General features: G+C 43.4%; 1 protein-coding gene across 6 annotated transcripts in view; it reads right to left on the reverse strand.

The window, feature by feature from the left end:
• The window catches only part of LOC311064970 (mitogen-activated protein kinase kinase kinase kinase 4-like), a 107,403-nt gene that overhangs the window by 12,678 nt on the left and 76,503 nt on the right, over nt 1-18,222 (reverse strand). For 3 of the 6 annotated variants that reach the window (XR_014602777.1, XM_084085059.1, XM_084085060.1), the window contains exons 13-20: nt 17,668-17,829; nt 15,568-15,654; nt 12,754-13,113; nt 8,999-9,169; nt 4,498-4,863; nt 2,278-2,387; nt 1,216-1,406; nt 695-792 (exon numbers count right to left, since the gene is read on the reverse strand). Coding sequence is in view for 2 of the 6 variants with exons in the window: in XM_084085059.1 (XP_083941185.1) it covers nt 695-792; nt 1,216-1,406; nt 2,278-2,387; nt 4,498-4,863; nt 8,999-9,169; nt 12,754-13,113; nt 15,568-15,654; nt 17,668-17,829 (1,545 nt within the window). In the remaining 4 variants the exon portion in view is untranslated. The remainder of the gene's footprint in view (nt 1-694; nt 793-1,215; nt 1,407-2,277; nt 2,388-4,497; nt 4,864-8,998; nt 9,170-12,753; nt 13,114-15,567; nt 15,655-17,667; nt 17,830-18,222) is intronic. The other 3 variants (XR_014602775.1, XR_014602776.1, XR_014602774.1) reach the window with 3 other exon arrangements.

The following is an 18,222-nucleotide window of genomic DNA, read 5'->3' on the forward strand; positions in this document are numbered from 1 at the left end:
AATGATCCAATAAGATGAGGAGAGAAGAGAGAGAGATGACGGTTGTAAGGTAAACTGCTGCCACCACCAGTGTCTTAAAGCTAGGTTAGTGAGGAGAAACCAAACAATGACTAGAGCATTGAAGACAAAGCTGCAGGAAATATGAAAGTGAAGGTGAAAAAAGTAAGTAACAATAGTATTTTTTTGTTTAATGGGCGAGAGAACGAATGAGTTAAGATGGCCAATGCAAAGGCCAAGAAGACCAAAAGAGACAGAGAGAAAGAGAAAGCAAAGCGTTTAGTGAGAGGAACCCTTCAGCCAATAAAGCTCAGTCCAGAGAGAAACGTCATTTTACGAAGGCTTACCACTTCGCCCTATCGGGTGACATGATGAGTAGGTCACATGACACAATCCAAAGGCCATTCGTTATTATTCAGACACATACAGACAGACACACACAAAGATGAGAAAAACCTTTGTCAGGACAGACAATCATCTGTCTCACACAAAATCAACCACAATCATTGACTTCAAAAGAAAACCGCATTCCAATGCTTTTCCCCCCGAGCAGCACGTTATGTTATCCCTCACACACAGCCAACCAGCACTGTTAATCCAACCACACAGCAAAAGCACTGTTCGCCCCGGCACTTCAAACTACTTCTAGGCTAGCTAGTGCCACTACTAGCTAGTCTGCATGGCGTCGAGATCTCACCGCCGGTCTGTTCGGCCTGACCACCTCCCTCCTCTCCTCTGTTTTTTTCCCAGCATTCTCTGGCCGCTGGAGGGGCGAGCCCTCTGACTTGGAAGACGCTGAAGAAGGGGGAGAGTGGAGCACAGGTCACTGGGTTGCACAAAGCAACATCGGTCTGTAGAATGGTCTGGTTCTGCACGTAAGTTGGCGGTGTCAATTAGAGTTACGAGCGGCTAAATGAACACTGAGGATTTTACTGCTATTTGTACAATATGTCCGTGTAAACTGGGACATTGATATTTATGCTGAAATAGGTTGTTTTTGCCTGTGTATTCTGTATATGGTTTAATTTACATGTATGTGTTTGCACATCTTTGTGACTAAATGCCGTGTGTAAATACACTACATCTAGACTATGGATTTGGGGTTGTATTTTATTGAGAATCGTTTAAATGTGATTAAATGTGTTTTTATGTTGGTCTATTGGTCTAGGTCTGTCTGTCTGTCTGTCTGGGTATGCGGGTCATTCCACTGTGACTCACAGCGGGGCCTGAACCTCTCCCCAGAACCACAGTGGGATCCAGGCTTGGAGCTGGAGTTACTGGAGGAGCTGGAAGAGCTGGAGCCTCCGCTCCCACTGCTGTTAGTGGCAGCGGGGCTCTGTCCGCTGCCCGTGGGCCTGGGGACCAGCTTCTCCACTCGCTCCCACAGCAGACGAGGCTCTGCCGCACCGCTGCAGGGACAGAGAACAAGCACAGGTGAACATGAGAGCAGTGTTTCCCAAAAACAGTACTAGGTGGGTCAGGAGTAATTTTTTGGTCACGGACCGGAATTGTTTGTCCTACAAACAATTTTGTATACATTTTTTTTTTTAAAGTTTAAGAAATAGTGAAAATAGCCGGTCAACTAGCTCACAACGTGTGAGCTTGTAAATCTGCTATTTCCACTATTTTTTGAAATAGGGCTTAAGGGGTAAATTCATAATCATTTTTGTAAGTTTGGGTCACGGAGACACACCAAATGTACCTTTTGGGTTTCGAGTTTAAAGGTATGGGAACCCCTGTGTTACAGCGCAACAGCGGTTCTCTTATTGTATACTGTAGCACTGTAAAGCATTATTTTTAATTAATTAATATTTTTTCCAAATAACCACCACTGATGGCTGAGCTGTTGCGAACCTATTGCACTGAGACTCCAGACACCAGAGGGTGCTTTGAAGTGGCTCCACTATGCACAACCGTAGGTTGCATCGTTTTTATGGCGTCGCTGTCGGGCAGAAACCTCTTATCTCCATATTTTAACTTTTAATGAAACGAATGCCCTACTTGATCATACTAGTGTCACACAAAAGGAACAAAAATAGCAGATCTACAAGCACAAAACGCGTCGCAATGCGAAGCTTTTTGAAAAAAACTATTGAATTTTAATCCTGAAAGTAAAAGTTTTGGACATATGAGGTTTCCACCCGACAGCAACGATCAACGATTGTGTTGATCGTTGTTGATGGAAAAAAAGACAAAAAGTGACGAACAAACACAAAGAAATAAAGCGAGAAAGAAAGAAAGACACACAGATAAAATGAAGGCCATTTAAAGTTGATGTACCTGGTAGTGTTGCGGTGTGGGGCTTGGTTGCCAGGCACAGCGTTGCCGTGGTGATGTGGTGAGTCTCTGCGTGACAACACTGGAGACCTTGATGTGGTCCTCACTGGAACCTTGCATCATAAAGACAGTGACCGGCTCACACACACACACTCTACACACTTATGTGTGTGTGGTGAACACACATGGACATACGTTTGAGAGTGGTTGGATGTACGAATATACAACAATGAACACAATAATTCCTGAAAGCGCGAACCCAATATCTCAGCATTGTAGTCATGTTCCTCTATGGCCATTGGGGAGGATTTTTCACAAAAACAAAAGCCAATAAGTCTATCCCAAGACTGCACCGTTGGATCAAAACCAATAATAGCATGACTGTTGCACTACAGCTTTCAACTACTCATACAGCACTAAAACCAGATACATTTTAGCTAAAGTCAAATGAAGCCTATGAGAAATACATTCAAAGATACTGTATCACACCAGAGACAGTACTCACAAAGTATAACACTGCTCAAAGTATGTTGGGCTAACTGTCACTTCTGGCTAATTTAGTTTTCACGAAAACGCCACGCTAGGGAAATTTGGAGTCTGGATAACTTCATGAGCTAAACAAGAAGTGTGAGAACAAAATATGCTTTCTGTCTTTCCCAGGAATTTTGGGCCAGTTTCAGGCAATGACAGACAGTGCAGAATCCAAGCATACAAAAATGTTAAATGGCACAGCCATTTTTTCTAAGATTTACCCGGCGATTTAGGAGGTACTTTTTAGCCTGTCCCATGAATACGGGCCCAGTAGTCTTCCATTTGATGTCTAATTTATATTAAGTCATACAACAGTGTATGTACATGTAACAAAGTATAAATCGGGCTACATACAAGGTATGAGAAATACTGTCTATTATGAGACATGGATTCCTATAGAAGTTGCAATGTTTTAAAATATTTATCGAATTCGTTTCGAGACACATTTCTTGGTGCGTGGGTGGGGAGGTTCAGTAAAGAAATGCATGAAGCTGATGTGCAGCAATCCAAAGCAGAGAGCAAAGCCTGATTTATACTTGGTTGCGCGTCGTGTCTCGCATAGCCGATCTACAAAGCTCACAATGTGTCATGCTGTGACACGACGTGAGCTTGTAGAGTGGCTTTTTTTTTGGGGTGCTAGACATCCGGCGCCCAAGTGTAAATCAGCCGTAACAGACAGCATGATGCCAGGCAGACCACACAGCCAGTCAGTACAGCCAGTACCACTCTGACATGGACCAGATAGGACAAACCAGCATGTGTCTTCAATGGTAAGAGAGAGATAAGAAGTCACTGAGGGTCTGTACCAGTGTTGATGAATGGGTGACAGTTTAATGCTGCTAATGCCTCAATGTCAGGGAAGGTAGAGTGTTTTTTTTTTGGGGGGGGGGAGTGGGGGTCAAACTAATGCTTAAAAGCTCAGCTATAGCTGAGGATCCGGTTCAACCTTCATCTCGCCCTGTCTACATGTCTAAGTGTGCATGAGCAAGACACTTAACCCCTAAAAGCCCCCCTCCCCTTGCGCAGAAACTTTCCCCTCCCCCAAGGACCTGTAAATACTACCTCCCTACGAACTGATGGTTTTGGCCAGCGATACCGTCGTACGACGGCGTATATATTGAGTTTAACTTTCATCAATAAATTCTGAGGGAGCACCTTTGCTGTCAATCACAATATATTACCTACCATGTTTCTACCCAGGGTACTAAGTGATCAGGGTACTAAGTCACTTCTATACAGTCAAGTCTCAATAATGGCTCTTTTTGACTACAAATACAAAAACTACCACAGGTTCTGGTTTTGCTATGGCTCGGTTTCAGACAAGTTTGGGCCGTTCACAGGAGGTACAGTAGTACTAACCCAGAGTTCATGAAACCCATTTTTTCACAACTTTTATACTATCAAAACATTTTAGAACATTTTGCTAAATAGTAAATCGCAAAATCAAACTGAAAAACTCCATAAAACTGTTTATGGACACAGGCTTTTATGACGTACCGCCCCCTTCAGGGATGGTTCTGTTGGTAATGGAAACAAAGGATAAACTATCACAGAACTTCACAGGTTCTGGAAAGTTTCAGGTTATGGGAGGTCCTGGGTTACCTTTCATAGCAGAGTCACAAAGAGCCATTAAACTACTCTGAAATCTACATCTACTGGGGGTTTGGGGCCGTTATTTCCTCCTCTCCTTACCCTGGGTGGGACCTCCTCTGTGGGGCCAGGCTCATGGGGTGTGGGCCTAGGCTGGGATGGCTGGTGGTGGGGCTGGGGGTCAGTGCGTGCAGGCGTTGATGATGATGAGGATGATGATGAGGAAGAGGAGGATGGCGAGGAAGATGTTGGGTGGTGGTAGTGGTGATGGTGGTGGTGAGGCTCTTGGCTGTTGCGGAGATGGAGGTTTGCAAAGCTAGGGGCCGGGGGCTCGCTGAAGGAGTGTGTTCGGGACACGGCGGGCGGAGGAAGAGGAGGAGGAGGGGTGGCAGAGGAGGAGGAGGAGCAGGGCGAGGAGGAGGCCGCCGCGCTGCCGCTGCTCTTTAACGCGGCCAGATGGGAACGGACCTTACAGACAACAGAGAACACAAACACGTCAGGGAGGAGGGCCGACCCACACTCTCAGAAAACACGGTACCCTCATTGTTGTCACTGGAGCTGAACTAGGGCTGAAGCTATTGATTACTTTCTTAGTTAGATGTTATGACTTTTTAGATTCATCGAATAGCATGTTGTTGTTTTTTAGGGATTCCGTATTTTCCAATAAGGAATATTACAATTAGGTTCCTTTGGCTCTTAAACAATACTGCTCTTATAGTGTGATAGGAATACTACTTGGGAAGTTAGCAGGTAGTGAAAGATAGTGCCCAAATATACAGTAGTGTTGTGGTTAACAACTTTAGCCCTATATACTTGATGTCAGGTTGAAAGTAGTTAGGACGCTTGTTTCTGAAACCACAAGCTGGTAAACAAACTGACATGACAAAATGACAAAAATAATAAAAAAGCTGCAGCCCAAGCCACAAAACCAACAATCTTATACCATGTTTTCTGAGTGACAGAGGGGTAAAAAACAATGTAAAGTAAACAGAACAAAAAGTACTGCAGGGCAGGCACAGGCAGTGGATGAGACTGAATAAATCCTGAGACCACAAATGGATGAAACCGTCCATTTGAACTCACTCAGTGGACATTTTGAATCTCTTCCAGCAAACCTTTTGTTGCAAGAATTATCATAGGATATCAAAGGTTCATTTGCATTAGATCATTGAGTGAATGCTGTCAGTAAACAGTAGCATTTCACTGACTGATAGGACTGATTTTGTTATATACATAATTATGTATGTCAAATAATGTGATGGGGTGAACAAGTAACGACATATTTAAGATATTAGACTTAAAACTACTGATCCACCCTCATTTGATTACACTGGGAATGTTTCAGTCCTTTGTGGATGTTCATCTGGTCAGCTCCATCTATTTTAAGCCTCAGGAGAACTCAAGTTTCCCCAGACGGTGCAAGAATGAACATGAATTGCTTCATCAAAGCCAGCGACATAGATTAGCATGCAAACATAATGGTGCAAAGTAAAGTAACATAATACATGTACACACACAACCATATACAGCACAGTTCACATGACATGCACACATTCACAGATTTGTATAAATGTTTTGATGCCGGAAGTATTTAAGTTTTAAAATCTTTATACATGGAAGGTTGACAATCCACGAACAGTGTTAATTTATCCATTTGTAACTTTCAGAGTTAAAGGTGCTGTAAATAAGTGATATTTTTGGTTAAAGCTAAATGATTTTGATGAAAAGTGAAACTTCTATATATCTGTTTTAATCATTTTTGCCTTTATTGATAGGACAATAGGCTGACAGGAAATGGGGAAAGAGAGATGGGGAGTGGCATGCAGCAAAGGCCGTCGGGATCGGGACTTGAACCCGCGACACGCTGTCAAGCTACACTGAGCCTAGGTGCCTGGACCGCTACGCCAGTGGCCCAGGTCAAAAACCCTATATTCTGATAGTAATCATTGCTATAGAGCACCGAAGTCTGACGTAATTTACACATCCTAGGTTTGTCTACCTGGTTCGCGGTTTTCCACCCCCATTCTGAATCCCCATAGACGTATTTAATATCGCGTCAAATAAGAACTGTGTTCCAAAAATAAACAAATGACCCTGGCGGTTTTACTCTTATAGATATGAAGCATCAACTAACGGTGTGAAAACGATAATGTTACTTCTGCCGAATTAGTTAAAATTTCGCCAGAAACAGACTGTATCAAACATAAGTGACTGACTATCATAAAAGATACAGAACCTCCTCCCTGACAATATCGCCGAGACAGTTTGTTTATTTTTGGACCACAATTCTTATATGAGACGATTCTATGATGACCCAATGTTATTCTCCATACCGAAATTACTTTACGAACCTGGGGATGAACGAGTGACGTCAGGACTTCTGTACTCTATAGAGGTCTCCCCGTCTCTCCAGTAAATAGAAATGACATTTTCAGGTGGGATACCAATGTCATCCTAACATGTAGCTGTAGCTGAGTGAATAGATGGGCTGTCCGGCAATCGGAACATAGCCGGTTTGACCCCCGGCTCGCCTAGTATACGTACATCGCCCTACTCCCTAACAGCTCTCCCTCTCCTGTGTGCTCAACAAGAAAATAATCCTGCTTTCCTTTCTGTCCTCATTGAACTGTCACTTACTGCCACTTCATCAGCTATGAAAAAGCCTTCACGTCGTCAACAAACATTCATCTTTGATTCGAAAACATCCCAGCGCCACACTGCCTGCCTGCAAACGAGGGAAAACTGACTAATCCGCCTTTTTACCTGACGGCACTTGCTTTGACAATGAGGCAATCAATTATGCGGTCGCAGCCACGCCCCCCTCTTACCCAAGTCCCCACCCCCTCTTTTTTAATTAAATGGCTGTGACATATTCAGAGCAAATTGCCTTCAATGAACGCTGATGATTCACGCTCGGCAGGGATGAGTCTCTCTCTCTCTCTCTCTCTGCGGAGATGAACGGCACACTCTGAGTCAGCCTGCTCAACATCATGGACGTGAAGAGCTTCAAAAGCTCCTCGAACACCCCATAGAACGCTCTCTCTCTCTCTGATACCCACACGCACAGGAACATACAGTAGACCAGTGGTTCTCAAAGTTGGGGGGGGGGGGGGGGGGTCCCCAGCAATAGTTAATATAGCATCACTATCATTTAAATGTTGGCTATTCAAAAATAGCAGATTTACAAGCTCACAGCGCGTCACTTTGTGCCGCGCTGTGAGCTTGTGCATCTGCTATTTTTGAACATTTTTGAAAAATAGAATAATTTTAACATAAATCTTCTCTTCTGGGGGGTCCCTGGCACAAATCATTTTCAGATGGGGGTCAGCGGCCAAATACAGACAATTTCGGGGTCCCTGACATAAAAAAGTTTGAGAGGCACTGCAGGTTAACACACACACACACACACACACACACACACAAACACGCGGTATAGAAAACAAAGTAAACGTGTCATTGTAAAGTCATTCGGTGATGTTGCTGAGAGCATGGAGTCGTCTTGATACTAGTGGGAGGAGCAACCTGTCAATCAAACCATTCATCGCACAAAATCGATCAGGGTTGGGATCAATCCATTTCCATGTCAATCAACACAGGAGGAAGACCTACGGTATATCCTTCCTCACACTAACTCAGTGTATGTATGTGTGTGTGTGTGTGTGTGTGTGTGTTTGTGTGTGAATTGCTATAAAAGACCCCTATTATTTGAAGAATATATTCAGAATGAATACACAACTTGAATTGATCGAATTGGAAGTGAATCAATGCCAACCCATGCAGCTGACAGGAGGAGACTAGACCACTGTTTCTCAACCTTGGGTCCAGGGACCACCAGGGGTCCAAATGGACCTGAGAGTGTTCCATTTGTACTCTCACAGAGTTAAATTAAGACTGAGGATTGTACAGTGTGGATTGGGGTCCCAAAGACAATTTTTTTTATGGGAGTCCGTGGGTTAATGTATATGTCAAACTGGGGGTCCTTGAACTTAAAAAGGTTGAGAATCACTGGACTAGACAGATTAAAGGGACCACAGAGCAGGATCCCCACAGAATAATCCAGAATGAGTCCAGCTGGAAACATATCTAGCTATAGGGAAAGTAAAGCGATGGTTGAGACGACAACCTCTTTAGGATCAAAACCGCAAAGATTAAGAAAAGAACCCAGATCAGGCAGAGGTAAAAAAAACACACACATTGTTAAACCACCTGGAACAAACAAGAAAGACTAAGTGAGAGACTTTGTGTCAGAGCAAAGGCAATGAGAAACAGGAAAAGGCAAAGAGGAAATGAAAACAGACAACCTTCAACCCCAACAGGGGATGAAGATTGATAACTAGGACCAAAGTCAAAGTGGATTAACATATTGAGTAGGGCCAGGCAATAGAGGTATTAGGTAAGAACCAGCCCAGTGTATTGAAAAAGAAAAAAGATGAGAACAATAAAGAGAGAAAAACAACTGCTGCTGATCAGAACTGTTGGCAAACGTAACTCCAAGGGCTGCTGTCCACGTGGAACGACCTTGATGGAAAGAGAGAAAACAGAGGCGGACAGGAGACAGGCTATAGGGGAGCGGTGCGGTATATATCAGGGTTGCAGTGGTTACCTGCGGTTCCATGGGCCGGTGCATGGCGGGAGGCGCGTCGGACAGCGCGTTGCCATTGGGGTAGGAGGACTCCACTCGCGGAGGCACGGGGGGCTGCACCTGCGGGGGTTTGGTCTGCTGGGCCGCCGCCTGGGGAGAGCCCTGGATGTTCTTACGATACCTCTCATCAGCCTGGACAGCACACACACGGCCAGACAGACAGACAGACGGACAGACAGACAGACAAACACATACATACACAGAGGCAGACAGACACGCAGGCAGACAGAGACAGGAAGGAAGACAGACAGACAGACGGACAGACAGACGGACAGACAGCCACGCAGGCAGATGGAGACAAATATTCAGACATGACGAGACAAACACAGGCATAGACAGATATCAGACACACAAGCACACCCAAAGACAGCGGGAAAACAAACGAGCACAGATGTAAACAGAGCCACAGAAACACACACACACACACACACACACACACACACACACACAGACAGACAAACACACACACACACACACACACAAATTAAACATGGTTTGAGGACATTGCGCATCATGTAAAATGACACAATACCGTATGTCATAAAACAAAGGTTAAGTGGACAAAAGCCAACGGCCGCTATGTTATGTTAGTTCCACCCTGCGAAGCTGAGACATCTACAGTATTACTAGCAGGGGTAAAAAGCACACCAGAAAGTCATCTAGACGTACAGGCACATTGGTTTACAACACAGAACATTGTCAAGGTCAGTAGAGTGTCTTGGCTCAGTAGTCCCAAATGCCCACTAGTAGATCATCAGCACTACAAACAGCAACGGTTGTCATGCATTTTTCATTTACAGATGAAAGTTCTACATTGTGGAAAGAGGACACAGGGATGTAACATAGCTTTGACGCAGGCATGGACAACCAGGGCAACTAATCTTCATACTATCTAGAGAACATGGCCATGGTCAGTCTACACAGATATGAAAAGCACACCGACAGAGCCTTGGACACTTCCAAGCAATATCCTTGTGGGCGTTCATTCATTCGTTTTTACTTGCCGTGTAGAATAATATAATAATGAAAAATGTTATAATCCTGTATGGAAGAGTTCCGTGGTCTGGGATTGCCTACTACGGATACGATCTGGAAGCTCTAAAGCAGTAGATCTCCCCGCAGGTCCTAAAGACTCAGAGCAATGCTGCTTTCCATCAGCGATTTAAGCTGCAATCCAGAGCTAAATGTAATGAATACAATGATATTTTAACCAATCTGTTAGGTAGAGTCTGTTAACCACATGAGTCCCTAATCTGGGGCAAATATTTGGCAAAAATAGCAACTCTATAAGCTCACAGTTTTTCCTCTTTCAGTGAAGAGATTTAAAGGGTAGAGGGATAAAAAGACTGGACCAAGTATAGAGCACCTGGGGTACCCCGGTCAACAAAGTATACTGTATAGGTGTAAGTGGTTAATACCATATAACTAGCACATCTGCAGTGAGGTGGTCTCCCTACTCTTCCATTGATAAATGTAGACCCTGGTGTCACTGTCAGGTAGGACACCCACTGGTTGACAAGTAGTATCGCCTAAAGCTCATACGTGTAATATAAGCTTCGGTCATATGGTCAACTGCCATACCTGGACAAGAGGGGATTGCCTCTTGCCTGAAGAGGAGAAATTTGGTTTCTCATGGTGGAGTTTACTTTATCAATGATGGACACATCAGATATAAATGTCAAGTATTCTTCAGAGAATTCTTTTAGACTTTTAAACAGTACTGTGTACTGTGTAATCCCTTATTGTAAGGATGGGATTACAGTGAAATATGAGGAAGAACTATTTGGAAATACTATGGAATGTTTTGTTTTGTAACAGTTTGTAATCATAAAACCCCGAAATGAGTTCACAGTGCCGTTCCTCCGCCAAATTTCTAATGCTTTTCCCCCATCCCATTTATGCAGAAAATAAGGTCAGTGAGTTTCAAGTTTTCTTCTGCGACATAAATTACACCCATTCATAATCTCGACTGTGAAACTGTGCTTTCTTTTACTTCGATGAATTGCATGTGGTTCAAACATTTGAAAACAAGTGTGAAGATTTGTGGAGATTACGTTTTTGAACAAAACGTTCTTTGTTTGCCAGACTGCCTAATTTCTTTATTTATCCAAAACCTAATCCAATAATCCCAATGGAAACCTGCTCTGTAAAATCCTCATAGTTTCTTTATCCATATGTAACCCAGGAAGGATTTTAACTGTGTGTTGCAGGAGCCTGTGGCAGAGCAGAGGTAACTTCCGGGTTGCCCTTGCCCTACAAAAATACGTCATCCTAAGAACGCTCCATTTGACCCAGATCTGCCATTTCCGTTTCTTCTCTCTCCTACTGTGTGCTAATGGGAGCAGCAGGCTGCCACAGGACGAATACATACTGAGGCCTAATGAGCTGCTGCTACTGTACTGTACTGTATGTCTTTATTAGAATTGCATAAGTGCTCTGACAAAAAAAGCAATCCATGGTAAAATGTAATGCTTAAGCCCTATTTTATTCTTTAAAAATCTACGAGGATGTGCTATTTTTGCTATTTATTTATACATTTAACATTGTAAACAATAATGGCATCCCGAAAATAAGGATGCCAGGTTAACAGAGTTGTGTTTCAAATCTGAAAAATATCTTGCAAAAAAATAAAGCATAAATCGGCAAGTAGCATAATTTATTTTAGCATTTCGAATACCTAGTATAGAGGAGCAGTGGTGATTTCATCAGAATCTAGGCTACATGCTAATATGATATGTAATAATATAAAATATGGCAATTATAACTGGTTCACAACTGCCTATGCGCTGAGATCCAAATGCTGCATTGTCCTTGTGCAATAAATAATTTCTACAATTGTGTAAATCCCTGCTCGAACATCTCAGTCCCCGGTCTCCTCAGCTTTCCTTCGGTCTGTCTCCATGCAAAGAAAATAAAGCCAAACGCAATGACCTTCCCATTCTCTTTAAAAAAACAACATGCCCACTGTGGGAGGTGTTATTTCTCAAAGCTGACTCTGTCTGTATGTTCTAGTAAGACAAATGCGAGAGGAGGAATGCACTGGTACAGACTGTGAAAACACAGTGGTTTAGACTACAGAGGGCCGTACTGATGTTCAAAGCCAACAATAATCTTACAAATGTGTTGATTCAAACTATATTAGCCTGTATGCTGCAATCAATATGAATGCAAACTCTTCATTTTAAAAGAGGGCTCTAAATGTTATGTCTACTGTCATTAACATTGGGTGAGATTAAGAATGGGCAGTAATCCCTTCATCAAGATGGCCTTCTCTTGCTCTGACAACAGTTTTACCCTTCATGTAAATGCCTTGTACATTTATAACGCATAATTCAATATACTTACAAGGTTAAATCTAAGGGCAGTGATGTCAAGTTAGTCTTTTGGCTGTTTGATCAAACATCTTTTGCAGCTGCTTAACCACTTAAACCCTACAGCATTCTTCATTGACTGGGGTCAATGAAGCCCCCCAGGGCTCTATAATTGGTCCCCTCCTTTTTTGCCTCTACGCCAAATCTCTTCACCGAAAATAGACAAAGACAAAGGCTTCAGTGAACTAGGCTACAAAGCAATTGGCGTCCCCACACCAGCAGCCAGCCATCACCACGTGTAGACAGCACACTCTGAGAGCAGCGTGAGTGAGCAACACACACAAGCACATGGAAGCAAACTAGAGCGGTCAGTGTCACGGCCAACGAGCCCAGAGCGTCGTTCACCTCTCTGACTGGCTCAGAGTCAAGGGCGGGGCTCCTGATACAGTCGGAGGTGGGGCCCGGGGGCTCGGAAGGGGCCGGTGGTTTGGTGTCATTATTTTTCTCCAGGCTGTGGTTTTCTACAGACTTGGACCTCTCAAAGTCAATGCTCTGCTGGGGCTTCGCCCTCTCTGCGTCCGGATTCAGGAGGTGCTTCGCCCTGTCCGGTTCGAGGTTCTGCTGAGCTTTAGGGCTCTGTTGCTGGGCTGTTTTGCTACTAGCGTCAAGGGGCTGGAGGGACAGCAGGTAGGCCTGTTCCTGCTGGAGCTGTCTTTGGAGCTTCTGGGCCTGACGCTGCTCCTCAAGCTCCCGCCATTTGTACTCCTGAGTTTAACAGGGAGGAACGCGCTGACCCATTGATACAGAGTAAATCCTGAGCGTTAACTGAACTCTGAGAGTGATAAATGTAAGTAAATAGACCGCATTTATACAGTGCCTTTCTCCAAAGCGCTTTACAATGTGTTTCACATTCACACACACACGGCAGAGGAAACCATACAAGGGGATTCAGTGTCTTACTCAAGAACACTTCCGACCTGCAACCAGTAGGAGACGAGGATTGAACCGGGAACCTTCTGATTCCTAGACGGCCGTTCTACCTCCTGAGCCACTGCCACCCCGGCAGAGAATGGCTCAGTTACACTCTCAGAGTTAAATGAACACTTTTTTTTCGTGTTCTTTAATTTAATCTAATTTTACAGAACACGTGTTTCGAGGTGGTAAAATGGCTTTCATGGCTGGACAAGCAACACTGAGTATATCCAGACTTCTTTCAATGAAAAAACAAACTGGTTCAACTTTATCCATCAATGGCTCTGACTGGGGGTAGTTTCAGCTTATTATTTGTATGAACTGCATTGGTTCATTGTTTATTGTTCACAAATTAAAGGAAAATGTTTAAAAGTGAACTTTAATTGGATTCAAGGCCTTGATACCGGCCAGCGTTAAGGCAAATTGATCATCTAAAATGACTTGCTTTTCAGTGGACTGTGTAGTGTTACAACTTGACGTAACTGTGCGTTTTGCAACAGCATAAACAGAATTGTGCCAATTGTTAATTGCACTGCCGTACTATTACACAGCAATGGGTTTTGCGAGAGTGGAGTTTTATAGCTGAACGCCAGAGGCTTAATCCATGTATGAAGAGAACTGCTTTGGCTCAAGCGTGCGTTACATTTGTTCTCTGCAGTTGGGCCAAAGTAAATGTTTGAATACTTAACATTAGCTAGAGCCACATCTAAGTGTGAACACAAATCCTCAGACCTGATTTATACTTTAACAATTTTGTCCCGCACCCAAAGTAGCCGATCTACAAGCTCACAATGGGTCGCACCTTTGTATGTCAGACAGAGTATAAATCAGGCAGAGTATAAATATGCGTACATGATTAAATTAACGTATTCATCCCTTATGCACATGAATGATGATGTCATGAGGAGAAACGGCGAGGGCGACAATGACAAAGCAGTGGTGCGGAACGTGGAAGCAGGGATGTGAGTGGTCACATCCTTCCATTATCTAAATGTCCTCCCTATAAGCCCAGGAGGAAAGGAGTCCTTCAGAAATCATGATAATAATAGTAGTAAAAAGGAACATGAAGTCACAAGAGCCCTGCAAATAGGCCTAACCACATTACAACTGTCCACAGCCGCAAGTACGAGATCCAGGAAGAAAACAAGGGAAATCCTCGTTTCCTGGTGACATCATCACTAAGGGCCAGTAAACATTCTGGCTTCCCACGAGGTTGTTTAACAGCCCTCAGCAGATCTACAAATGTCATGGATTAGACCTAATGACTTGATATAGAGAGTGAGAGGCTGGTAGAGAAACGGGCTCAGGAATGTCTGTGGAACAGAGGACTAATGACTAATACCAACATTACTATACTGTTATGTAACCTCCTGGGAATTGTGAACCATACCTCGTAAAACTTCGACTTCGAACAGAGAGACGAAAGAACAGAGCAAGGAGGATATGGATTCAGAGGAAGAGAAAGAGAGGAAGAAGGTTGAAGAGTCGTAGTCATAAGAGAGAGAAAGAATAAGCAAGAACCATCAAGTAAATATTCTACTAATTAATGCCCCCTTTTTTACAGATATATAGGTAATATAATATATTTTTCACCGATCACAAATTATTGATGTAAAAAAACACATTCAGGTGGCCCAGGTTAAAGCTTCGACGAGTAATGTTTGACCGCTAGAGGGCAGCGTAGTAACTGATTTAACTGTATAGCTTTAGCCCATCCAATTACAAAAATACAGTATAAGAGAAACTAATAAAGGCATGGCCTCCATGTCCAATCTTTAGTTATTGATTGTAAGTTACTACAGTAGGTGTGCGGCTCAGTAATAAAGCCACATAAATCACAATAAGTACATTTTGTACTTATCGCTGCCAAGCGATAAGTACAAAGGTGCTTCACAAGATCAATGTTGGTGTAACTACAGTAAGAGATTTGCTGAATGCAGGCAGTAGTTGATAGATTATCATCTATGACACAAATTTCACACCCTACATTAGATTCACGTTGAAATTTCCTTGATTTGTACATTACAGGGGGACACTTGATTGAATGTTATTATCGGCAGTAACATCAATAATTGCTGTGTGCGTGTCAGTTGAAGGCTCACTTTTTTTCAGGTGGGCCCACTGTGTTCGGATTTGCCCGTGCATAGGCTTTGTACAGGTTCAAATGAATGTGACTGTGCCCGGCAGTGATATTACTTTACGTGACGTTTTTATGTAGCACCCTAAACAAAACCAGCAGACACTCACCAGCAGCATGGCCTGTTCATGCAACAACTGCTGCTGCAAGATCTCCAGGTGTCTCTGCTCCTCCTCCAGCTGACGACGGATATACTCCTGGAACAAAGAGCAACATTATGTGTACACAACGTTAAAAACTGTATTTATGAAGTCAAATTCTATCTAATCTAACAAAAAAAAACATTAAAAGAAATTGACAGTCAACACTAAAACACTAAGTGCCACAGACAAAACAAACTTGTGATTTTTGAGTGGTGCCGAAGGCAACCACTCCTATATCTGGCTTTGTCTGTGTCCGTATGTATGTATGTATGTATGTATGTATGTATGTCCGTGTGTCCACCAAGCTAACATTGGTCAAGCATCACGTGACACGTGACAATATGTTGAAAGGGTGTGCTTTGATTGGCTAACGAGACGCATGACGAAATAGAGCCCTATAAATAGGTGTGTCACTTCGAAACATTGTTTACATGTTTCGAAGTGACATCAGTGCCATCAGCCAAGCTAACATTGGACATGTTAGCTTGGCTGATTGAACATGTTAGCCAAGCTAACATGTTCTAATCCTTAGATGTTCTAATCTAAGAATCAGAACATTTCTAGAAAACTATGGTTAAAGACCATGGTTTCTCTATTGTTCATTGTTATCTTTCCTTAATTTTTTAGTGGTGCCAACCACTCCTACATTTGACTTTGTCCGTGTGTCCGTATGTCCGTCCGTCCGTCCGTCTGTCCGTCCGTATGTTTGAGCACGGCTGATTGGTCAAGCTTCACGTGACACGTGACAATATGTTGTCACGTGTCACGTGACAACATATTGTTGCTGATTGTTGCGGATGCAACCAGTTACACTTTCAAAGGCACCACTCTCTTCACACTGGGTGTGATTTTTAGCGGCGCTGGCGCCGCTCTATACATAGTATAGAGCGGTCCTGCTCTATACCTGGCTTTTCCGTCAACGTTCTGATTGGTCAGGTCTGTCAACGTTCTGATTGGTCAGGCCCGCCAAGGTTCTGATTGGTCAGGTCCGTCAACGTTCTGATTGGTCAGACCCGTCAACGTTCTGATTGGTCAGAGCGGATCCTGCTCTATACCCGACTTTGTCCGTGTTCACCGTCAACGTTCTGATTGGTCAGACCCGTCAACAAAGTGATTGGTCAAGCTTCACGTGACACATGGCTATAAACACATTATAAACACATATAGATGACAAAATGTATTAAAGGCGCCGCTACCTTCACACAGGGTGTGATTTTTATATTTTTAATAGGTTACAAATTAGGCTATGTTTTACAGTTAATAGTTTTTTCTTCTCCTTTGTACCTTTTGTACACTATTTGTGCTCTTGTCATGTTGCCTGTTTTATGTATGGGCCTACGGATGGAAAATAGCATTCTTGCTAAATCAAGGGTATTTACACTACATTCTTGTTCATTAATATGCTCTGTCCTGTCCAAATAAACGAATAAATAAATAAGAGTGTGGAGGTTTACTTTACTCAAACTAAGAAACAGTCTTTAGTTGATGACACTGAAGCTTTGACGTAGCTTGAAGGTCACACGTCTGTATCTCATAACTCATGACTGGAAGGAGTTCATGTTTCTGTTCTGCTTTTTTGGTATGACCAAAAGGCAGGTACCTGAATTTTCGTTGACAGCCAAAAGACTCATTATTCCAGGGGTTTCAAATAAACTAACACAAAAAAATTACATTGTATCTTGTTAAAGGCTGTAGGGATAGGAATGTATAGGAATGTAGAAGTGATATCAACACACCACACAACATGTGTGGTGTGACTACATTTGACTCAGGATATATCTTTTGTGGTCGACTTAAAACAACGTTCAAGTCTTATTAGTTCAACGGTTTTATGTATTTAATGAAATGAAAAACATAACCACTAGAGCCCCATTTTATTCTTCGTCATACGGTGGTGTCACACGGCCAAAATACATGCTCTACAAGCTCTCAATGTGTCGCATCGCCATGGGTTGAAAGCATGTAGATCTGCTATTTTATTGTTTTTATAGGCCCAGACAATCGGTGTTTTTAACTATTAGTTGTGTCTTTTTATCAGTAGTATTCCTACATTCCCTCAGTCGTCACCTGTTCACGGTCAGCCCTCCTCTTCTCATCATTGGCCCTCAGGCGTTCCTCCTCTTCCTTGCGGCGTCTATCCATCTCTTCTACGCGTCTCTTCTCCTCCTGTTCGCGGCGCCGCTGCTCGCGCTCCTGCTGCCTCCTCATCTCCCGCTCGCGCCGTTGTTGCTGGGCAAACACAAGGGGGCAACAGAGAGCAGGTGTAAATATTTGTAAAATATTTGGGGCGAGACCGAGTCATTGTCAATAATGAGGTCAGGGATCCAGCTAGGAGCCTCGTCGTGATTGGACCCTGTCTTGTTCATAGGGCTGCAACTATCGTTAAATACACTGTGTGTGTGTGTGTGTGTGTGTGTGTGTGTGTGTGTGTGTGTGTGTGTGTGTGTAGGGGTGTGTGCGCGCGCGAGTGTGTGCGTCCGTGCGCGTCCGTGCATGCGTGTAATACACATTGCGGAATGGGCAAGCAGGAACACCATGGTAATGTCAATTAAAAAGTCATCATGCAAAAACAGCAATCACGGTATTGGCTGATAAAGACAGGAAAGGAGTTGGCCCACTGAG

Source organism: Gymnoscopelus microlampas (assembly GCF_963454915.1).
Source record: "Gymnoscopelus microlampas genome assembly, chromosome: 17".
NCBI classification, from domain to species: domain Eukaryota; kingdom Metazoa; phylum Chordata; class Actinopteri; order Myctophiformes; family Myctophidae; genus Gymnoscopelus; species Gymnoscopelus microlampas.